Genomic DNA, 25,120 nt, shown 5'->3' with positions numbered 1-25,120 from the left:
ATCCATGACTTGGACAAGGGGATCAAGTGGAGCATTCCGAAATTTGTTGATGATACAAAGCTTGGAGGCAGTGAGGAAGATGGAGAGAGGCTTCGGGGGACGTAGGTTAAGTGAATGGATGAGGATATGGCAGGTGGAACATAATGTGGAAAATTGTGAGGCCTCCCACCTTGGATGAGAAAATAGAAAAGCAGGTATATTTTTAAAATGGTGAGAGATTTAAAGTCGTTGGTGTTCAGAGGGACCTACGTATCCTTGTACATAATACACTGAACGTATCCATATTTCCTATTGACATAAAGGGGGCCATTTGGCCCATAAAGTCCATGCCAGCTCACAGAACATCCCATTCCCCCACTTATTTTCCCTTTCACTTATTCTTCCTACAATCCCATCAATTCTCTACAGATTCTTTCATTTACCTATGTACTAGAGGCAATTTACAGTGGCCAATTAACTTACCAACCCACATCTTTGGGATGTGGGAGAAAACTGAAGCACTTGGGCGGAAATCCATGTGATCGGAGGGAAGCTGTACAAACTCCATAAAGACAGCACCAGTGGTCAGAGCTGAACCTAGATAGCTCTATGATCTGTGCCACAGTGATGATACAGCAAGCAATTTGGAAGGCAAAGGATGTGCTTACTTTATTGCAAAAGGGTTTGAGAACAAGATCAAGAATGTTTTGCTCCAATCATACAGGGCCCTAGTGAGACTACATCTGGAAGATTGACTTTAGACGGGATATACTTCCGATAATGTACACAGAAGTTCACTGGATTGATTCCGGAGATGTCGAGTTTACTATACGAGGAGAGATTCAGCAGACTGGCTCTACGCGCCGGAATTTAGAAGAACAAGAGGTGGTGAAATGAACAAAAATTCTTGCAGAGCTTGACAGGGTAGATGCAGGGCTGGGGTGTCTACAATCAGGGATCACTGTCCCAAAATAAGGGACCAGCCATTCACGACTTTTAAATATTAAGGGAACCAAGGGTTTGCAGGAAAATGCTGTGGGTAAAAGATTAGCCATGATCTTACTGAATACCGGAGCACAAGTAGGGAGTTGAGGGTCTATGTTCTTATTTTCATAATAATAACAACTAACGTGATAAATGGAAATTACTTTCCCCTACAAGTAATTTATTAGCCTGTCTGTGAAATCAGAAATTTATCAATGTTCGGAACTCCCCTGAGTCTATAGCTATGGGACGAGAGAAGTTGGACTTTCTAAAGTCGGACCCTTAGAAGTATATAAAATTATGACAAGTGTAAATAGGGTAGATAGAGTCTTTGCAAATGTCAAGTGTGAGAGGGCATAGGTTTAAGGTGAAAGGGGGAAAGTTTATAGGAGATTTATGAGACAAGTGTAGGAGGTGCCTGGAAGGCACTGCCAGGGGAGATGGTGGAAGCAGATATAATAGCCATGTTTACGAGGCATTTAGACAGGTACATGAATAGGCAGGGAATGGAGGGATATAGACCATGAGCAGGCAGATGGGATTAGTTTAAACTAGCATCATAGTCAACCTTGTGGGCTGAAGGGCCTGTTCCTGTGTTGTACTGTTCTACGCTTAAAAGAATTCTGCAGTAGCTTTAGAAAGATTCAGAAGGCCAGAAATACTAAAAAATTTATTGGATGATATTGAATCAATGGCTTCTATAAGGGTCACAGTTCAATGGTTGGAAACTGTAGCTCTCAAAGTCCAGGCTTAGATAAATTAAGGTATTGCTCCTTGTGCTCAGTCCCAACAACATGCTTTCTCTCCAAACTCAGCAGTAGAACCCTGATGCCAAGAGCATGTGTGGGTAGAACAATTTCTTCATTTCATATACCAACATTGCAGGCATCAGACACATGGTTTTTACCCCAGCAACCTTGGCGAGATAAAATCCATGCCCGATGTGAATAACCAGTGTCCAGCCCATGTACCACCAGTCATTCATTCACTGTCACTCCTGAAGGATACGAGTATTATCAAGCCATATTTCCATGGTTCCAAAGCCGGAAGTAATGAATCATAACGAAAGCAAAGTATCATGGACATTTATTTTATTAGACTGCAGGATGTGGATAACACTGCCTAATCTGCCTTTGTTGCCATGTGTTCCAATCACATTGTGGACCACAACAGTGCAAATCAGACAAAGCATCGTCCTACCAACATGCTACGAAAAGGGAAAACACTGCCAGCCAAGTTAAATGTGGCAACAGAAGCCAGTTGGGTTTTTAAGCACCATCAGACAGTTTTGTTACTGAACAGATACAGTAAACCTCTGATAATTTGGTAAGCGATTGCTCAAAAAACCTGATAATCCAGCAAATGGCTTATTCATTAGTCTGGAATGCGAGTTGGGGGTCCAGAGTGCAAGCAGGGTGTGCAGCTGGGGATCAGAGTGCATGGCCAGACCACTGATTGGGGTCTGGAACATCAAGGGCTCAGGAATGTGGGCAGTTTCATGGCTGCAGCCAGGATCTAGAGGATTAATATACATCCCACTCCCCTTAAACTCATAGGGTTAACTGGAACATTTATTATACTTCTGTGTAACATGTTAAGAAAAAGTGAAATAAAAGTGTCTGAGTATTAACTGGAGTAGCATCCAATAATCAGGAAAAATCTGGAGACACAAGATACTGCAGATGTTGGAATCTGAAAACAAACGGTCTGCTGGAAGAACTCAGCAGGTAGAGCAGCATCTGTGGGAGGAAAGGAATCATCGACAATTTGGGTTGAAACCCTGCATCAGGACATCTTGAGAGCAGATGCTGCGGAAACGGAGAAAACTGGGAGAAAGGAATGGCATCCTTACAAGAGATAGGGCGGGAAGAGGTGTAGTTTAAGTGGCTGTGGGAGTCGGTGGGTTTACAGTAAATATTGGTGGATAGTTTGTTTCCTGAGATGGAGACAGAGAGATCTAGAAAAGGGAAAGAAGTGTCAGAAATGGTCCACATGAATTTGAGAGCAAGGTGGAAGTTAGTGGCAAAGGTAATAAAATTGATGAGTTCTGCATGGGTGCAAGATGCGGCACCAATGCAGTCATCAATGTAACAGAGAAGGTTTGGAACAGGAACTATTCCATGTAGCCAATGAAAAGACAGGCAGAGTTGGAGCCCATGGCTTACACCTTTGATTTGTAGAAAGTGAGAGGAGTCAAAAGAGAAACTATTCAGGGTAAGAAAAAGTTCTACCTGGTGGATGAGAGCATTGGTGGAGGGGAGCTAGTTGGATCTTTGTTCCAGAAATAAGCAGAGGGCCCTAAGACCTTCCTGATGGGAGTGGAGGTGTATAAAGACTGGTCATCCATAGATGAAGCAGTGATGGCCAGGGAATTGAAAGTTGTCAAGATAGTGGAGGGCATGCAATGTGTCCCAGATAGAGGTGGAAGGGACTGGACAAGGGGAGACAGGATGTTGAGGTATGTGGAGATATGATCAGTGGGACAAGAGCAGGCAGAAACAATGGGCCTACCAGGGCAGTCCTGTTTGTGGATCTTGGGTAAGAGGTAGAAGGTTGAGGCACTATCAGGTTGAAAGCTGTGGAGGGGAGATCTCCTCATGTGATGAGGCCTGTGACAGTGCGGGAGATGATCGCCTGGTGTTTGTTGGAGGAGTCATGGTTCAGGGGTAGGTGGTCCTGTTGCAGGGTTTTGACCTGAAACAACAATAATTCCTTTCCTCCCACAGATGCTGCTCGACCTGCTGAGTTCCTCCAGCAATTTGTTTGTTAGTCTGGAAAATCTACTAGTCCAGCACCATCCAAGGGTGGCAGTTTTACTGATGATCAGACTTACTGAGTTGAGCCACCTTACCATGATGTTATTTGAACTTACAGACTCTGGAGTTACTAAACTATTCTCTCTCTCTCTCAAGCAACTCCCTCCCTTCCCACACACACACAAATGATTAACTCATTTCAACAAAAGTGAGTGGACTTACTTCCTGTTCCTCTCTTTCACTACCATCCTGGTCATGCTCTGGATGCACTGTGCTCGGTAGTTTTCATAGTGCACATCACGTGTCACATCTTTCAGGTCCTGCATGTGTGTTCGGATCAGCATGTTTCGTAACTTCACAAAGTCACAGTGAGCTGGATTCTCCACTGTGAAGAGACATGGGGCAGAATAAAAGGAGGTGAATAAAACCATCTTTTTAAAAAAAAAGCACAGGATGCTACAAAGCACTTCATGAACACTGATGTGACATTCATGAGCACTTCATAAATCCTGATATGCAGTCAATTTTTGTTATGCAATCAAATGCAAATTTGCATACAGGGATAACAAGAGACAAACGACAGTGTCCCAGTACAGGGCCTCAGTCCAAATCCTTTCGCCTCCACAGATGCTGGTTGACCTGCTGAGTTCCTCCAGCAGCTTGTTTGTTGCTCCGGATTCCAGCATCTGCAGTCTCCTGGGTCTCCAATGAGACAAATGATCTGTTAATTTGCTTTTGGAAGAGAATTGGCCAAGACGCAAGACTCTTTAAACATCCATTTGAACAGGTCGACAGCCTTGGTGTAACATCTCAGCCAAAGGGTAATGTTTCCAAAACTGTAACACTTCCTCAGGTTACAGCTCAAGTCCCCGAATGGGGTGTGTTCCCTCATCCTTGTGACTCGGTAGCGAGAATGCATCCAAAATAGTGTTGTAAAATTAGACACCCATCACCCTAAATCATTAAATGAGCTTTTAAATTACCAAGAAATGTTTCAAATGATCTGCATCACTAGAGGAATTTGGACTGAAGATAGGCCAAGAGGCAGAAATTTCCCCTTTTATAGCATATCGTCAGGACAATGTGAGTGCTTTGTCTGGTGCCTTTGCTCGTGACTGGTGTGAGCTCTAGAATATTGTGTGTAACTGCTGCGATAGAGGAAGAGAGATGTATTCATTCTTGCCTTTTGTTTTAAGGTCACTGTTGGGGTTAATGCCACTAAAGAAGTCCCCTAAACAAGCACATCCTGAGGCCAATTGCTGCAAGGATTTCAGCATAAAGAAGACTGCTCATAAACCTCTTATAAAGTGTTATGCCATGGACACTGGTTAGATTGTTGGTGTGAAAAAGCAGAAAATAACTAGGTTTTAAAAAAGTTTTGCATTTGTAACGGGTGAAATCCTGACTAAGTGAAGGTGTTGTGGCAGTCTTAGATTCAAGATTCAAATTATACAGTCTGCTAATTAACTGTAGCTTTTAGCAATGAGGAAATCAAACTAACTGCTGAAGATAGATTTATATGGATCTTGTGTGGAAAACAAAGAATACAAATTCCTCTGGTAATGTTCCCATAATAAAATTAGCCTTCATTATGGAATGAATCAAGTAAAACCAAGCATAAATTTTGCAAATGTATGGCTTAAATTCACTTCAACACAGTGCGTGCCAGAAACTATGCTGCCCAAAGGGGAAACACCTATCTTCACATGAATCCGAAATGCTGAGGCAAGATCTGGAGGACACTCTACAGCCTTGCATTCAATGTACTTCTCCCCATTAGTTTTTTTGTTTGAAGAGGAAGAGCTTCATGATATTATTTTCAGAAACAGCTCATACATCTATTTTGGAAATCTGAAAATTGAAATAGTACACAATTTGATACTTGAGAGATTAATTTGGGAAAATCTCCCTTTCCCCACAAACCAGCTGGGCAAGACACCACCCATGAAAGGATTACGGTTGTGCATTACCTTCTACGATTCCCCAGGGATACAGTCGTCCTCGAACTCTCCTTCCTTTGGCTTCAACCACAGTGTTGCTACCAATCACAGTGAATGGGATGCTGTCCTGAAGCAAATAATTAGAGGCTACATGAAAATGAATTGGTTAAAGGCGATACATCTCTTTGAAGACAGAACCTTCAACACTGATAACTAAGCAACAGTTAAAATTCAGTCAGAGATTGAGTTTAATGTAAACCGTACATGGAACATATAGAATCCATTGGGTGGAACTGGGATCAGAAGCAGGAAGGGCCCTTGTGACCTCAACATTGTTGACAAATTTAGGACAAATCTCAGTCAACAAAGAGTGGTGCCAATCTGTTACAGGGGTGAGATTTTCAGCTGGGAGCATGGAGCTCTGATCCCTTTGTGTTCTTTTGTCTATGTTCTCACTCTTTAATTGCTCCCATTCACTCATTGACCAGATAACCTGGTTTACAGTTTATCCCCATGGTAACCCTGGTTTCATACAATAAGAGGCATTCCCCCCCCCCCCCCCCGCAGCTTTACAAGATCCTTTTCTCTCCTTCCCAGTTCTGTTGAAGGGTCTCCAACCTGAAGTGTTGACTCTGTTTCCCTTCCCACAGATGTGACCTGACCTGGTGAGTATTTCCAGCATTTTCTGTTTTTATTTTAGAAAACCAGGGTTACCACTGGAGCAGAGTACTGCTTCTTCAGGTTAGATATCCCTGGAAGAGAACTGGCACAAGTAGATGAAAATCCAAAAAAAAACTATAGATGCTGTACAAGCACATGTTGTGTGAAATGCTACCTATAATAGATGTATGCATCAGGTGCATTGTAGCCATTAACTGCAAAGAAGAGATTTATAGCTCATTTCATGCCTGATGTGTCCACGTTTTTTCACCCATTCCACAGAATAAGACCACATGACTGTTTGTCATATTGCGCTAAAGCTCTTCCTCACCTTCAATTCCTGATCTTGCCGTTTAAATTCCTCATCCTCATCAGAGTCGCAGTCAGGGAATTGATAGATTTTGATCCCATAGGATTTAATTTCTTCACGGATCTGTAGATAAAATGTTAGAACATCATCACATTAATGACATACATCAGAATTGGATCTGCCATTCAAGTAAAGAAGGTGTTTATTCTGGATCTATTCATAATAATAGATAAAGAACCTCACAGTGTTCACACAAAATATGTCTGTTTTGTGACTTCATTAAGTTATAATGGAAGCTAAACAGAACCACCAAAGCAACTTTGAAATAATTTGTTTTTCTTGTGAATGCTGCTTATATGATATTAAGTGCTAGTGATGCTGTTGCAAGTAAATTTTTCAATGCATCTGTGCATACATGTACTTGTGCATTCAACTTTGACTTTGAAAGCATCAAGCTGACATCTTCAATAACAATAATGCATTATCAGCAGTGATTATTTTGTAGTATCTCACTGCATCAAGGGAAAGGCCACAACAGTTGAAGCTCAATCTTAATAGCAGGTTTTAACTATTTTTAAGCATCACTTGTGAAAATCTTTACTCTGACATGTAGCAACATTGTTTCTGCAAAATGTGGAACAAGGAAACTGTCAAGGAGCACTTACATTTACAAGTTTATTGTTCCCCTAGCTCTGTTCCTTAATTTTATTTTGACACATATCTACAACTAACCTCATGCTTATTTTCAGACTACCAGTCAATGATGCAGAGAGATACAATGTGTGCTTTCTACACAGAATACAGTGCACCAGTGTCTCCCCAGTTTTAAGTGAGACTATCTGGATCGCTCTTTGAATGAGCTGGTGCAGATTTGATGGGCCATATGGTTTTCATAAAAGTTGTTCTGTTCCATGATTCTACATAAAATAGAAAATTACTGAAGTGAATAAGTATCATTTCATAAAATGAATCAGGTCCTGAAGGGGAAAGCACAGGTTTACATTTGTGGCATCAGACCCATAGGGGACGGGGTAAACACTGTGTGACTGTCATCTGATCAAACCTCATGATTAATAATCAAGTAAGGTAGCATCTAGGGACGTCTGCAACCAGGGTCGTCCGATTCAGAAGCAAGGCAGCCACTGACTAAAGCAGGCTGACGCTTGAAATATATTTATGACCAGGGGCATCTTCTCCCAAATAGTTGACCGTAGAGAAATCGAAACTGGCTGACCTTTTCCAGCAGTGGAAGAAACTCACAAACAAAGCGAGATGTGGATGTGAACTAATGTGGTGACTGAAGTAAACAATCCAATTACCTTTGCTTTCATTTTGTTAACCTCTGCAGGAGTCAGTGTGTCAGCTTTGGCAAGGATCGGAACAATGTTCACCTTCTCGTGCACAGCTTTCATAAATTCCACATCCAATGGGCGTAACCTTCAAAACCAAAGAAAGTTTAGTCAAAAGGAAAACTAAGAGCAGACTGTTGGTATTTGGCAAGAGGTAGAACAAAATCCTATCATGACATGGATTAGAGTGTCCAAACCTTTTCACAGCCAAGAAATTCACCTGCGCCATTTTCTGGCATTAAAGTTGGTAATAGGGGTTGAATCTCTATTCATTTTTCTTCAAAGTTCTGACCTCGTGAAGTAGCCCTGAAGGTGCTATATCACAGTACAACCTGCACTTTCAGCTAATGGGGATTATTAACGAGAAATAAGTGCGGACAGACTCCTCCCAATTGTTGGACTCCTCCTTGTGCAGACGGTACTTATGGCAGGAAGTTACCAGGGATCTATCAGTAAGGGCACGTGGCTTCATTAACGTCTGCACTTTTGGGAGCTTGGCATCAGAGTCAAACTCCAGCTATGATGCAAAAGTCGCAATTATCAAAAATGGAAGCTTTTTTACTTTGCTGAAGAACTTTCCTTGACCTTGGCAGCAAAAGTATCATACATGGCAGCAAGGATCCCGAGCCAAGGTGTCAGAGAGTGATCCTGACTTCCATTGTGAGAGTGGTGCTGCCAAGTGTTTACTTGTTACTTAGATATCTTTCACCATTTTTTCCCTCCCAGTCTTTTTCATCTGGTGAATATGGAACCACTTTTGTAGGATTTCTTCTGGTATTTCATTTTTGGGGGGGGGGGGGGGGTGTTGGTGGGGTGAGTTCTGCTGAGGATGTGCTGGGTCCCAGTTCGAGTCAGCATATTTGCAGTTTGTTTGCTTGAGAGCTGTGCAGCAGTTTGCCTCTGATACCAGCAGAGATGTACTTGACCCTTCAAATGAAGCTCGGTTACTAGAAGCTGTGTTTCTGTGACTGATCAGTGCCAGTTATTCAAACCAATGTGGTTGAAAATCTTGCCAGAATCAAATTTTGGGCACACTACTAATGATGTCATTTAGATGAGCTGAATGCCAGAGAAACAGTACTGTAAGGTACAGCAGAAATCCATCCTTAATAATAGTTGGTTTATCTTACTAAGAAACTGTGCCAGACCTGATTTTTGGGCCTTGTGCAAGCAAATTTCTACAGCCCAAGTTTTTAAGTTTGGTCTGATACAGCCTTAAAGATCACATACAAAGATTACATTTAATAACACAAATATATCTCAATCTAATACTAATGTTCCGGGTCAGGGATTTTCTACCAAAGATAATAGTGTTAAGTACAGACCTTTGCCAATCTCCAGGCTCACAACATTCAAAATTCCAGAAGTATTTGATAAGAGATTATCAGCAAAGACAAAATACGTATGGAATTAGAGTAACAAAGTTGTACAGCACGGAAACGCGCCTTTTGGCCCACAATGCTGCCCGTTGTCCCTATCTACACTAATCCCATTTACTCTTTCTTAACTTTCTGTACCTTGGTGTTCAAGTACTTGTTATTATTCAATATCCCGAGGCATTGGTTGGGAAGTTGGAGGCAGAGAGTGGGGACAAAGGTTTCCTTCTTGAATTTAGCTGGGATGTCAGATTTGCATTGTATCTTTTGATATGGGTAAACAAACAGAGATTTGGACACTCATTTACACAGTTAAATGGAATAAATTAGTCAATTAGTCTTTGCTGGTGTGTGCAGTCCTCAAGCTTCCTCCCATTCCATTTCATTCTCAGCCATTCAGGAATGTTTCGATTTCTTTTTCTCTCATGTACTCATCCAATTTCCTTCTCAAAACAATGCTAGCTGTTTGTCTCAGCCACCCAGTGGTAATGTGTTCCGTATTCAGATTGCTCAGAATGAAAAGATTTCTCTCTATTTCCCTCTTGGATTTATCAGTAACTGTCATTTAATAATGATGGCTGGTTTTGGATTCTCCTCTCCACATCTACCCCATTCAATCCGCTTCCAGCAGTAAAAGACCAGGTCACTTCTTTTCTAATTTAAAAAAAGTCTCAACCCATTCAATCTGGCCCAATGTCCAGTTCCATTAACATATGTACAAATTACTTTGGTGTTCTCCAATTCTTTTGTGTACTTTCTATAATAGGCAGCACCCAACATCACCCAAACCTCAATCCTTCCCCCATAACACACACACACACATATTATATATATATATATATATATATATATATATATATATATATACACACACACACATACATACACACACACGCCACACTCATTGACAGCTCCCTCCCTGCTTCGCACTTTCACAGTACACTTTAGAGACAGCTCCCCAAAAATACGTCTCCCCACATTTACAGACAGCCCCACCAGCATACAAATACCAGAAAGCCCCCATCTACATACAAATCCTACACTCCCACAAACATTCCACCCCCCACAATCACAGACAACTGGATACACAGATCAATCATTCAATGAAGGAAACAATTTCATTGTTAATCTTGTAGTATCAAAGGCTCCCTTGGTCTTTCAGGCAACTTTGCCCATATCAGGTGGTGACAGAAGGGGCTCTTCTCATAATCAGAGCTAGGCCGGGCTGGTGGAGAGGTGCCTCCTCCTCATGGGAGTCGGAGCAACTGAAGCCCAAGGTGAGGGAACAGTTGAGGAGGTGTCCAATCTCCAGTAGTAGGCTGCAATAACTTTGTCGTCAAGGCAATGTACTGAAATTAAATCAGCTTCTCCCTTCACAACTACAGGAAACAAAACACCTGAAAAATAGTCCTCCGAAGAATGGTGTTTGGCGGGGTCAGCCATTAGTATAGAAGTTAGTAGTCCATCTGTAGTGCACATTTAATTGAAGTAAATATTTAATAACAACATAAGGAATTGAAGGATTTGGCCATCACACCTGTTTCTACCATTCAATAAGATCATGACTGATCTTCTATTGCAGTCCCACTTTACTGCACTGTCCAAATTTCCCTTATTCCTTTAATATCGAAAAATAGGAAGAGAATGTGGAGGTCAGTTGTTGTCTCGGGACTTGGCAGCCATCCCAAAGGCAGCTTTCAAATGGAAGGTTTCACCAGCTGCGATTACACTGGCTCCAATGAAGTTGATTGTCTCCAGTAAATTAATGTAAACATTGGTCAATTAAATTGCTGATCAGAGTCCATAATGGTTAAAACTGATATTGATTCAGAGCAAGAGTTCACAGGATACTGACGGTGCTTCCTAATGGCCATTACTTGACTGGGGATATTAATTGATCCCACAGGAATTTTGAGGTTGCTGCTTTCAACATAGAACAGTACAGCACAGTATGGGCCATTCAGCCCACGATGTTGTGCTGACCAATATAAACCTACTCCCTGATCAATCTAACCCTTCCCTCCTATACAGCCCATAACCCTCCATTTTTCTTACAAGCATGTGCCTATCTAAGAGTCTTTTAAATGTCACTATTGTATCAGCCTCTACCACCACCCCCAGCAGTGCGTTCCAGGCACCCACCACTCTCTGTGTGTAAGAGAAACCTACCTCTGACATCTCCCCTAAACTCTCCTCCGCTCACCTTGAATGGATGTCCTCTGGTATTAGTCATTGCTGCCCTGGGGAAAAGGTGCTGGCTGTCCACTCTATCTATGCCCCTCATGATCTTATACACCTCTATCAAGTCACCTCTCATCCTCCTATGCTCCAAAGAGAAAAGCCTTAGCTCACTCAACCTTTCCTCATAAGATTTGTTCTCTAATCCACGCAGCATCCTGGCAAATCTCCTCTGCACCCTCTCTAAAGCTTCCACATCCTTCCTATAATGAGGCGACCAGAACTGAACACAATACTCTAAGTGTGGTCTAACCAGAGTTTCATAGAGCTGCAACATTAACTCACTGACTAATGAGGCCACACATATCATATGCCTTCTTAACCATCCTATCAACTTGCATGGCAACTTTGAGGGATCTATGGACCGTGGACCCCAAGATCCCTCTGTTCCTCCACACTGCTAAGAATCCTGCCATTAACCTGTACTCTGCCTTCAAGTTCAATCTTCCAAAGTATATCACATCACACTTTTCCAGATTGAACTCCATCTGCCCACTTTTCTGCCCAACTCTGCATCCTGTCTATATCCCGTTGCAACCTATGACAAACTTCTAAGCTATCCACAACACCTCCAACCTTCGTGTCATCTGCAAACTTACTAACCCATCCCTCTACTTCCTCATCCAAGTCATTGATAAAAATCACAAAGAGCTGGGGTCCCAGAACAGATCCCTGTGGAACACCACTAGTCACTGACCTCCAGGCAGAATACACTCCATCTACTACCACCCTCTGCCTTCTGTGAGCAAGCCAATTTCGAATCCTCACAGCCAAGTTTCCATGGATCCCATGCCTCATGACTTTCTGGATGAGCCTCCCTCAGGAAACCTTGTCAAACCCCTTACTAAAGTCTATATACACCACATCTACCTTCATCAGTTTGTTTTGTCACCTCCTCGAAAAACCTCAATTAGGCTCGTGAGGCACGGCCTGCCCCTCACAAAGCTATGCTGACTATCCCCAATAAGACTATGCTTCTCCAAATGCTCCTAAATCGTATCCCTAAGAATCCTCTCCAATAGTTTGCCCATCACTGACGTAAGACTCACTGATCTACAATTCCCAGGATTATCCCTTTTAACTTCCTTGAACAATGGAACAACATTTGGCATCTTCCAATCCTCTAGTACCACTTCTGTGATCAGGGAGGCAGAAAAGGTTAGCATCAATGCCCCAACAATCTCTTCTCTTCGCTTCCCATAGGAACCTGGCATATATTCTGTCTGGCCCCGGGGACTTACCTATCCTAACGTTTTCAGAAGCTCCAACACTACCTCTTTCTTAACCTCGATATGCTCCAGCACATTAGCCTGTTCTACGCTGACCTCACATTTGTCTAAGTCCCTCTCCCTGGTGGACCCTGACGCAAAGTATTCATTAAGGACCTCCCCTGCCTCCTCAGCCTCCAGGCACGTTTCCCCCTTTATCCCTGAGCAGTCCTACCCTCACCCTAGTCATCCTCCTGTTCTTTACGTATGTGTAGAACACCTTGGGTTTTCCTTAATCCTACTCACCAAGGCCTTTCTCATGTCCCCTTCTAGCTCTCTGAAGTCCCTTCTTAAGCTCCTTCCTGGCTACCTTATAACTCTCAAGAGCCCTGCCTGATTTTTGATTCCTAAACCTTAAGTATGCTTCCTCCTTCCTCTTGACTAAATGCTTCACCTCTCTTGTCAACCATGGTTCCTTTACCCAACCATCCTTTCCCTGTCTCAGTGGGACAAACCTATCCAGAACTCCATGCAAGTGTTTGCTAAACAACCTCCACATTTCTGTGGTGCATTTCCCTGAGAACGTATGTTCCCAATTTGCGCTCCAAATTCCTGTCTAATACCATTGTAATTAGCCCTCCCCTAATTAAATACTTTCCCATATCATCTGCTCCTATCCTTGTCCATGGCCATGCTAAAGGTCAGGGAGTTCTGGTCACCATCTCCGAAATGCTCACCCATCGTGAGGTCTGTCACCAAACCAGGTTCATTGCCTAGTACTAGATCCAGCATGGCCTCTCTCCTCTCGTTGGCCTGTCCACATATTGCATCAGGAATCCTTCCTGGACACACCTAACAAACTCTGCCCCATCTAAACCTTTTGCACTAAGGAGGTGCCAATCAATATTAGGGAAGTTGAAGTCACCATGACAACAACACTGTTATTTTTGCACCTTTCCAAAATCTGCTTACTTATCTGCTCCCCAGTGTCCCGGGGCCTAGAGAATACTCCCAGTAGAGCGATCACTCCTTTCCTGTTTCTGACTTCCACCCACACTGACTCAGTCGACGATCCCTCCATGACGTCCTTCCATTTTCTGCAGCTGTGATACTATCCCTGATTAGTAATGCCACTCACCCTCCCTATCCCTTTTGAAACATCTAAACCCTGGAACGTCAAGCAGCCAATCCTGCCCTTGTGACAGCCAAGTCTCTGTAATGGCCACAACATCATAATTCCATGTACTGATCTGTGCTCTGAGTTCATCACCCTTATTCTTAACACTTCTCGCATTAAAGTAAACACATTTCAACCCATCCAACTGACTGCATTTATGCCCCATCCACTGCCTATCCTTCCTCAGTCTCTCTGCACATTTCATCTCCCTTTACACCGACTGCTCCATCATCTGACCTAACACTCTGGTTCCCATCTTCCTGCCAACCCAATTTAAACCCTCCCCAACAGCAAACCTTGCAGCAAATCTGCCTGCAAGGACATTGGTCCCTCTCGAGGTCAGGTGTAACCTGTCCCTTTGTCCAGGTCATACCTTCCCCACAAGAGATCCCAATGATCCACAAATCTGAAACGCCGGCCCCTGCACCAACCCTTCAGCCACCAAATCCATCTGCATATCTTCCTATTCTTACCCTCACTGGTGTGTGGCACAGGCAGCAATCCAGAGATTACTACCCTTGAGGTCCTGCTTTTTAGCTTCCTTCCTAACTCCCTATATTCACTCTTCAGGACCTCATCCCTTATCCTATCTATGTCGTTGGTACCAATGTGTACCACGACTTCTGGCTGCCTCATCATCCCCCTTAGCAATGCTGTGAACTCAATCCAAGACGTCTCTAACCCTGGCATCTGGGAGTTGAAGACTGGGAACACACATTTTATTGTATTCTTAAAGCCAACTTGCTGAAAGACCACAAGTGCCAGAAAAAAACTGCTGACAGATTGTGGAAGATTGTCTATAAACACAGGATGCAAGGGGTTACGGCTAAGGGCTGAAGTGTACATTTATTTATGGGGACAGGCAACTGGAACCATTCCTCCCTTTACCTTAATTCTTTTTGTGGGTCATCCTCCCTCAGGTGGAAGAGTGTTTGAGTGGCCACGAGCAGAGTCTGAACACTGGTCAGGTCCCCCCGAGTGTTCCAGGCTGGGAGGCCTCCATTGTCACAGAAATTGTGAGGGTGTTTCAGTTGCTTCTGCTTGTGTAAATCATGGAGTTGGGAAAGTGGCCATGACTCATAGAACAGCACAGGAACAGGCCCTTCGGCCCTCAATGTCTGTGCCTACCATGAAGCCAAATTAAACTAATCCCATCTGCCTGGACATGGTCTATATCCCTCCATTCCCTGCCTGTTCATGTCCCCTTCTAAATCCTTCTTAAACATTGCTATCATATCTGCTTCAACCACCTCCTCTGGCAGCTTGTTTTGGGCACCTACTACTCTCTGTGTAAAAAAAACTTGCCTTGTAAATCTCCCTTAAACTTTCCCTCTCTCACCTGAAACCTATGCCCTTTAATATTTGACAATTCCATGTTGGGAAAAAAAATTCTTTATTTTCTACCCTATCGATGCCTCTCACAATTTTACATCAGGTCTCCCCTCAGCCACTGATACTCCAGAGAAAGCAACCCAAGTTTGCCCAACCTCTCCTTATAGGTAATATTCTCCGATCCAGGCAACATCCCGGTGAACCTCTTCTGTATCCTCTCCAAAGCCTCCACGTCCTTCCCGTCATGTGGGGACCAGAAGTGGACACAAATCTCTCAAAGTGGCCAAACAAAACTTTTATACAGCGGCAACACGACTTTCCAATTGTTGTACTCAATACCCCAACCAATGAAGGCAAGCACTTTGTAGGCCTTCTTTACCGCCCTATCCACTTGTGTTGCCACTTTCAGAGAGCTACGGACTTGCACCCCAAGATCCCTCTGTACATCAAGGCTCCTAACAGTCCTGCCACTTACTGTGTACTTTCCTTTTACACTTGACCTCCCAAAGTGCAACACCTCACACTTGCCCGGATTAAACTCCATCTGCCATTTCTGCACCCAAATTTCCAACTGATCTATATACTGCAGTATATTGATCAGTTTGACTATCTACATACTGTTCAAGAAATCTTCCTGGATGCACCTAACAAATTCTGCCCCATCTAAACCTCTGGCACAAAGGAAGACCCAGTCAATATTGGGGAAGTTAGTCACCCGCTACAACAACCCTGTTACTTTTACATCTTTCTGTGATCTGCCTACATATCTGGGCAGCACGGTAGTGTAGTGGTTAGTGTAACACTATTGCAGTGCCAGCGACCCGGGTTTGATTCCCGCCACTGTTTGTAAGGAGTTTGTACATTCTCCCTGTGTGTCTGCGTGGGTTTCCTCGGGTGCTCCGGTTTCCTCCCACATTCCAAAAAGACATACGGGTTAGGAGCTGTGGGCATGGTATGTTGGCGCCGGATGAGTGGCGACACTTGCAGGCTGCCCCCAGCACATTCTCAGTAACGCAAAAAGATGCATTTCGCTGTGTTTTCGATGTACATGTGACTAATAAATATCGTATTTTATCTGTTCCTCCATCTCCCACTGGCCTGTGGGAGGCCTATAGTATAAACCCATCACAGTAATTGTACCTTTCTTATTCCTGAGCTCTACCATATTGCCTCACCGGATGAGCCCTCCAGGATGTCCTCTCTAGGTGCAGTGGTGACATTCTCCCTGATCAGAAGTGCAAACTCCCCTCCCCCCACCCCAACTCTTTTACATCCTGCTCCTGCTGTGTCTGGATCCTGAAACGTTGAACTGCCAGTCCTGCCCTTCTCTCAACCAATTCTCCACAACGTTGTAATTCCATGCACTAAATCTAGGCTCTAAATTCATCTGCCTTACCCGTAACATTACTTGCATTGAAACAAAAACATTTCAGCCCATCAGTCCCACCTTGTTCATTAACCTGGCCCTGCCTGTCCTTCCTTTCAGACTTAAGTTGACCCAAACCTTTACCTTCCCCATCAATCCCTCCACTTGCTGACCTACTGCTTTGGTTCCCATCCCCTGCCATGCTAGTTTAAATCCTCCTGAGTAGCACTATCAAATTTCGCTGTGAGAATATTGGTGCCCCTGCAGTTTAGGTGCAACCCATCCTTCTTATACAGGTCCCATTTGCCCTAGAAGAGAGTCCAATGATCCATGTGCCTGAAGCCCTCGCTCCTGCAAGTCTCATTGACCTCTCAACATGGGTCTTTAGTATTGAAAATGCTTGGGTGTGGTTGAGCGGTGCCTCTGGCTCCATGGTAGCAGATGTGTGTGGGTAGTCTGGAAATCTGTGGAGAGTTGTGTCGATGAGCACCTGCTCAGCCTTTCATTCTGTGCAGAAGGTGAAGTAGAGCAAGCCCTTACATTTACAGCATCAGTGACTTCCCTAATGCTCTAGAGAGCACCAAACTGGCTGGAACATCTAGAAGGTTGGAAGTTTGAAAGTGATCTTGATCTCAACAGTCAAGGCATGGTTGCGAGCGTGAAGGTCTGTGCAGAGAAGGCTGTCTATCTCAGCAACTAAACTGCCCATCAAACAGGATGCCATGGGAGCCTGGGTCCCTGTAGATTCTTTGGGGATATGGCCTGAAAGTGTGAGAACTTTATATTGCCACTCTTGGTGTCCCCAGACTTGCCTGTCCTGTAGCTCCACCTCATCCAGGAGAACCAAAGGGAGTCCCACACAAGCACCCACCAAGTATATTCAGGATTGAGTTTAATAGATTTTGGATAATAAGCCTACGAGGTTGGCACAGCAAACTGCCACTGAGGTAATCATCAGCTATGATGTAATGAAATGGCAGTATGGACACAAGGGCCCGAAAGGTCCACTTGTGTTTCTATTTCTTGCGTTGAGTTCTAAACAAGTATCTAAACCTTTAGGGTTTTTTTCTTATACTTAACTGGTGAATGGACACAGGTAAAGCAGTTAATGCTCCTCGGAATAATATCTTTAAGAATCAGATGGTCTCAATTAGAAAAGGGACTGATCAAGATTGGGACAAGGCAAAAAATCAGAGGAATACAAGAGCTTTATCCTTGGTTAACTGAGGGGCTGCATTGGACCTTGGAGGGTGAATGGATAAAGATGTAAATGAGGGGTGCTGAAGACAGATTGATCTCCTCCAGACTTGCTTAATATGTTACACAATGGAGAGAGGAACTTTACAGGATTTTTTCTGGAAATTTGATGGAAAGTATCAGAGCATCATACAGCATGGAAACAGGCCCTTTGTACACTAAGTCTCTGCTAACCAACAACCAGCCATTTTATACCAAACCTACACTAATCCCATTTTATTCTCCCAATATTCACATCAACTCCCCCCAGATTCTACCACTCACCTACACACTTGGGGCAATTTACAGTGGCCAGTTAATATACCAGCATTTCTTTGGGATGTGGGTGGGAGGAAACCGGAGAATCTGGGGGAAAGTCGGGCAGTCATAGAGAGAACATGCAAACTCCACACAGACAGCTGAGGTCAGGATTGAAGCTGGGTTGCAGGATCTGTGAGGCAGCAGCTCTACTACCTGCACCACTGTGCTGCCGGAAATCTATTCCTGCACCCGGGCTGAGTGTTCTATAGCTAAACACTTTTGACAGCTTACCTGGAAGTTCCACCAGACAACAGGAAAGAAGACATTTTCCGCAACTCCCGGCCTTGCTCTACCAGAGATTCAGTCAGTGAATTGACTATTTCAGTACACTGCTGATGATAAGTCCATTGAATTTAGGAGCATATCAAACCAGGAGACACAGAGATTGCAGGTGCTGGAATCTGGAGCAACAAACAAAATGCTGGAGGAACTCAGTGAGTCACCCGAAGGGTCTCAACCCAAAATGTCCATTTTCCCTCCACAGATGCTGCCTGACCCACTAAGTTTCCTCCAGCATTTTGTTTGTTGCTTGTATCACATCAAACCGGCCATTCTAATCTCTGAAACTGAGTGAGACTCAGTCAAATGTGACTTGTATTGGATCTGAAATCAAATTACCTTCTGAGTGTCAAAATGGGAAAGTAATCCATTTCTCCATTACACCACCCAAAACGTGAAGAATATGACATAGGCAGGAACCCTGCTTGGTTCTCTGATTATTAGCTTCCCTAACTGTGTAGCAGCTTGCCGAGGCTCAGAGCAACAGACTTATTGAACTGGAGCTGAGGAATACCAATAAACTCTGTTGTGAAAACCTTCCTGCTTACCCATGTCCAAAAGGAGAGATGAAGTAAAGGCAGCAGTGAACTCGATTGTCTACAATGTTTTTCCTGTTCAGGCCACTCTCATCACGAAAGTATTGCTCAAACTGTTGGTCCAGGTAATCTGCAACTGGTTTCCAGCTGAGAAGAAATGCAAGCAAACCGATTCACAAAATGTTGCATTGGACAGTCCCACATGCATATTTTTAGGGACGTGGGAGGGTATGGAAAATACCAACAATTCTGTGTATTGGGAAGGAAGTAATGTTAACAGCCACGTGGTTTTGGAAGTGCCTCCAGTGTCACTATTTTATTGCAGAAGGGGAAAGGCAACTGATAAGGGAGAGGATGTCAATAGTATTGTACCACCGGGGATGGCGAAGGGCATTGGCTCTCAGTCATGTGATGACACAGGATTTAGGAGTAGCTCAGGGAAAGTTGGAAGCATCAACAGCAGCATACCAAATGAAGGGGCGATGACGTGGAAGGGTCAGTAATTGTAACTTCTGTGAAGAGCAAAGGTGAATCTACGTTACATGAAGGCACATGGCAATAACAAGAATGTGAATGTGAGCTAAGCTGTAAGCCAGCAAGACAAGGCAAGTGAAAGGCACATCTCAGATGCAAGTTCAATGATGTTGATAATAAGCTATTATGGGGTGAAGCGACATCATTTGGCTAGGGAGGTAACAGTGACACCCAAAACAGAAAGCACAGAATCAAAAACTCAGTGGAATGTGGTTTATTATCTCTGGCTAAAGCAATTCTTTAGCCAGAGGGTGGTGAATTTGTGGAATTCCTTGCCACGTACAGCAGTGGAGGCCAGATCATTGGAGGTGTTTAAGGAAGAGATAGCTAGATATCTAATCAGTTGGAGTATCAAGGGATATGGGGATAAGGCCAGAAATTGGGGTTAGAATATTTGTTCCCCCCCCCCCAATTTCTCATTTCTTTTCCTTTTTTCCCTTTTCTTTGGAGCAGACTCGATGGGCCAAATGGCCTACTTCTGCTCCCTTGTCTTGCGATCTTGTGATCTCTGAAGGTTCATTCATGTTCAAGAGGATAAACAGATTTTATCTCCTACATTATTATGCCCATCACAGAGTCAATTTGCCAATCACCCTGCCCTTCTGTTGGTTTCCCACAGTTTGCTTCTGCCCTCAATGAGATCAAAGGAAAATAATAAGACCATGTCCCCCACTCTCACCAGTCCAGCCCACTGGATTTGTGCTTGATACAGGCTCTGTAAACCACTACTCTGTCCCTCTTCACCACCAGGGATTTTGGCTCCACTTTTCTCAGCAGAAATAAGACGAATCTAATCCTCTCACACTGACATTTCTGCAATTTTCTGATGGATAACTGGCCCCAGATTCCATTTTTTTGGGAATTATTTATCATCAGATATTCTGAAGCACTGAGAACTGGCCCTGGCTCTTGAACCTAGCAGGGGATTTTCTTAAGGCCTTCCAAATCAGAAGACGTGGAGAGTGTGAGAGAGGCAAGTCACTTTTTTTTATATATAGAAATGGTTCAAAGTAGGAATTCACCAGCTGTGGAATTTGTGACGATTTTTGTCACATCATTTGTTTGCAATCATTATTTATTACTGTACATGTGAGAGGGAAGGTTTGAAAAGTTGGGTCAGATTACCTCCCCTCCTGCATGCACCGATTCTTGCTGGGATACAGTTCTACAGGTGCCATTAATTTTCCAATGGCTCTGCGTATCCAACTGCTTTTCATGGTGTCCCAGCATGTTACACCAATATGGAAGACATCACAGTGAAGACCGATTTGGTTCTCAAACAAATGCTCATTTGTGTACTCTCTGCTCAGGAGCATTGGCCATTCTTTTTCCTCCTTAACCAAGGTTGCCTAGGCCAACCACAATCCCCTTACTGTATACATATTCTTGGTGAGGACAACTAACCCAGCACTGCCCAAGAATAGAACTCGGACCTTCTATTTCAGTCAGAACCCAAATCAGTGTTACTCCATTTAACAAGAATATTTAATTAAAGTTTCCATCTTCAGCAGCCATTTTCACATACCATTCCTGGTTATTGACCGCATCACCAAATCCTGGTGTGTCCACAATTGTGAGCCGAAGTCGGATCCCTTTCTCCTCAATTTCTACCGAATGTTTGGTGATCTCAACTGTCTGGGTAATCCTCTCTGGACAAAATTGAAGGCTGAGTTAGTGCGGTAGGTGAATCGTTAAATTCAATGAGAAGATATTTTAGCCTGATCCCTGTTGTTAGTCCTTTGACCTTTGTTAGATTTGAAATGGTCACTAAATTCCTTATCATTTTGGTAGCGTTATTGGTTTATTGTTGTCACTTGTACCGAGGTACTGTGAAAAACTTGTCTCGCATACCGTTTGTACAGATCAATTCGTTACACAGTGCATTGAGGTAGTACAGGGTAAAAACAATAACAGAACAGAGTAAAGTGTCACAGCTACAGGGAAGAGCAGTGCAGGTAGACAATAAGGTGCAAGGTCAAACAAGACTGTGAGGTCAAGAGTCCATCACGTCATATAAGGACTCTTGATCTCACAATCTACCTTGCTTGACTTCGTTCACTTGGAAAGCTAGGGGATGGTTAGGAGTCGGCTTTGTTTTGTGCAGGAGAAATCCTGTCCCATAAATGTGATTGTGTTTTTTGAGGAGGTAACTAAGAAAATTGATGAAGGCAAGGTGGAGGACATGATTTACATGGACTTTGGCAAGGCCTTTGACAAGGTCCACATGGTAAGATAGTCCAGAAGGTTAAAATACATGGAATCCAAGGTACGTTGGCAAACTGAAGCCAAACTTAGCTTGGTGATAGGAGGCAGAGGATAGTGATCGAGGAGTGTTCTTCTGATTGGAAGTTTATAACCAGTGGTGTATTCGCAGGGATTGGTGCTGGGACCTTTATTGTTTCTCATACTTGGATGAGAATGCAGGCGGTCTGATTGGTAGGTATGCTGATGACACGAAAATTGGTGGAGCCATAATAGCAAAGGTTGTCTAAGGATACAGAGGGACATAGATCAGCTGGAAAGTTAGGTGGAATGGTGGCAGATGGAATTTAATCCTGTCAAGTGACAAGGGATGTCAAATACCAGTAGGATATACACAGTAAATGGCAAGGACCTTGGGGAATACTCATGTCCAGGGAGACATTGGGGTGCAAGTTCATAGTTCCCTGAAAATAGAGACACAGGTAGACAGGGTAGTGAAGAAGGCATTTGGCATACTTGCATTCATAGGCTGAGGCAGCTGTACTAAACATTGGTTAGGCCACACTTGGTATTGTATACAGTTCTGGTCACTACACTACAGGAAGGATGTGGTAGCATTAGAAAGAGCGCAGAAGAGATTCACCACCATGTTGCCTGGAATGGAGGGCTTTAGTTACAAGGAGAAATTGGATAGGTTGGGTTTGTAGGAGGTTGAGGCTCAATAATTCAGTACAACTGGTTTATCCTGATGTAGTCTAACATCAACCTTCTGTGTTGAGGAAATCCTTCTCCTTGTACAAGTCCGTGAGGAAAAGGCTGTTGACCAGCGTTGATTTCCCAAGACCCGATTCTCCTGCATGGAAGCGAAAATGTAAGTGGATTAGACTGATATACATTTAGGGCCAATTATGCATTTGGAAACTAGCATATTTAGTACATACTTCCTTTTAGCTTGAAATAAAATTATTAAATTCCATGCCACCCATATTTAAAGAATTCTCTCTCCCTTGCTTGCACATTCCCATAAAATAGGCTATTGCACAAAACCAGTACTAATTCAACATGGATCTTGGATCTCAGTTAATGCCTAGAGGTTACAGCATACAATGAAAGTCGGAATTTAATTGGCAGGGGATTGTTGAGTAATTGGCCTCATTCTAAAATTTTAATTTAGATCTGTACTTTGAATTTACTATCCTTTATAGTTTCAGGCAATATCAAACAAGCTGCCAGGGTCAACAGGTAGGTGGTCAGTTGTAACCGGTTACCTTAACAGGTGGTAATTACAGTCAGCAAAAGGGTGATTCAGAAATTGAGTAATTTTCATGGGTTTAAAGGTGTACATAAGTTTTATGGACACAAGCTGTTGGTCACACAGAGGGCAGGTTAAGTGGAGTGATGACAGAGTGCCAACGCCAGGAATTTGGTCAGTGTGGAAAGTCAGTGCAGAGGAGAATAATGTGTTACTTTGTGTCTTCAATATTCATAGTGATTTGTTTTTATCGTCAGACAGGATGTATTACATTTGGTCTAGTGCTTAATGCAAGTCAGTTTTTTTCCCCACAACTTACAAGAAAATAAAAGTAGGTAAAATCAATATAGATGATTTAATAGATTGGGATGGCAGGGCAAGCAACATGGGAGCATTCACAGGCTCTGTTCCTGGGGCGGTCACAGTGTAAGTAGGGTCTGTTCCTGAGGACAGTCACAGTGTAACCAGGGTCTGTTCCTGGGGATGTGGGAATGGTCAGAGATCACAGAGATCTTCAGCCACGGCACAACATGGTGGGCCGAAGGGCCTGTTTTGTGCTGTATGGTTCTATGGTAACTGCAGTCAGTGTCTGTATCTTGAAGAACTCTGGTTCAGACATATTGAACTGGAGTCAGAGTTGCTAATATTAAGGGAGGGGACAGTTACCCACACAGTTCCATCAGGTAGCGGCCTGCATTTAGCCAGGTGACAGCGAATCAGCAGGAATGGGGATTAAGGATGTAGTGATGCTGGAGCTGCAGTCTTTGGCTTTGTCCAAAAAGATACCAAGCACCTGCTGCCTGTACACATGTTAACTGTGAGGAGCTGTGGGGAGGCTGTAAAGCTGTGAGGAGGATGGAAACTTTGACCACAGCAACATGGTCCAGGAGACCATTCAGGAGGACATGTTAAATGGAAGGTGGTGGAGACATGGTACAGTTCATGTTAGAACTTATCTGGTGTTGGATTTATTCAGTGCCTTTTGTATTGGCCAGATTTATCTATCACCTGATTTACACGGGGCTGTACTTCTTTATGCCCTAGAACACAGAACGAAATTATTTAAAGTCAGTCTGATATTACATCGACTGCAACAGTCAAATATGATGCAATGAACAAAATCCAACAGTAACAAACTCTTTTACCTGCCACCAACAGTGTGAAATCAAACCCTTTCTTGACGGACTTGCGATGAACCTGGCTGGGTAATGTTGCAAAACCGACATACTCTTTCTCCTGGTCCTGTGGAAGTAATTATGGAGAGTTTGCTCACCAATTCACACGCTAAATCGGACAAATCCTACAGGTGCCGTCTACTTCCACTCCTACTTTTGTTACCACCGTGCAGTTGATTCTCTTTTGTCCAAAATCTTTGCGGGACCTTCACTCCACTCCTCTTTCGACCCTCTTCACTTCCCACACTCTAACAATATCATCATTTTCATTATCACCACCTGTCTTTAGATTTTATTCCTTTACTTTAATCCAAACTTCCCTTTTCTGCTTGTTACCCACTCCATTCGCTTACAAACGGGGTTCTTCCTTCCAGTACTGCTTTCCCTCCTGCACTCTGAATTTGCCTTCTTGTGCTGTCTGTTCACTCCCAGACTCCCACACCTTCCACGGCCATAACCACAGGTATTCCCAAACCCTGAACATGCTCCTTTCCAAACTCTTCGAATCACGTCTGCCCTTCTTTGTACTAAGCTTACTTTCTGCTCTCCTCTTCCTGCTGCGGTTCTTGTTCCTTTCCTTCCTGTTATCAAGCTCCACATAAACCGGAATTAATCCAAGACTCCGCTGCCTCTTCACTTTTCACCCATGAAAGGCTCCCAGACTTGCAGACCCTTGATTTTAAAACTCCCACTCATCAGCATTCTCCTCCCCACCTCCTCCAGCCCTGAAAAGCCAGAGTTCCTGCAATTCTGGTCTCTTGATCATTCCCCTACATTTGGTGGGTAGGTTTTCAGTTGCCAAGGCCATAAGCTTTACAATCATCTCTTCTGCTCTCACTTCCTTTATGATGGTCCTAAATATCTCCCTCAGACAAAGCTTTTGGCTCCTTGCCGTAATATCTCTGTACAA

General features: G+C 43.5%; 1 protein-coding gene across 3 annotated transcripts in view; it reads right to left on the bottom strand.

Annotated features, from left to right (window-relative positions):
- LOC127581224 (septin-4-like) overlaps positions 1-25,120 on the bottom strand; it is a 70,056-nt gene that overhangs the window by 13,508 nt on the left and 31,428 nt on the right. For all 3 annotated transcript variants that reach the window (XM_052035386.1, XM_052035387.1, XM_052035385.1), the window contains exons 2-9: positions 24,181-24,277; positions 22,550-22,636; positions 21,107-21,230; positions 19,060-19,194; positions 7,949-8,066; positions 6,651-6,752; positions 5,690-5,786; positions 3,942-4,104 (exon numbers count right to left, since the gene is read on the bottom strand). In XM_052035386.1, the coding sequence (XP_051891346.1) occupies positions 3,942-4,104; positions 5,690-5,786; positions 6,651-6,752; positions 7,949-8,066; positions 19,060-19,194; positions 21,107-21,230; positions 22,550-22,636; positions 24,181-24,277 (923 nt within the window). The remainder of the gene's footprint in view (positions 1-3,941; positions 4,105-5,689; positions 5,787-6,650; positions 6,753-7,948; positions 8,067-19,059; positions 19,195-21,106; positions 21,231-22,549; positions 22,637-24,180; positions 24,278-25,120) is intronic.

The sequence above is a fragment of the Pristis pectinata genome, chromosome 21, assembly GCF_009764475.1.
Source record: "Pristis pectinata isolate sPriPec2 chromosome 21, sPriPec2.1.pri, whole genome shotgun sequence".
Lineage (NCBI taxonomy): Eukaryota > Metazoa > Chordata > Chondrichthyes > Rhinopristiformes > Pristidae > Pristis > Pristis pectinata.
This window is presented reverse-complemented; position numbering and strand designations above follow the sequence as displayed.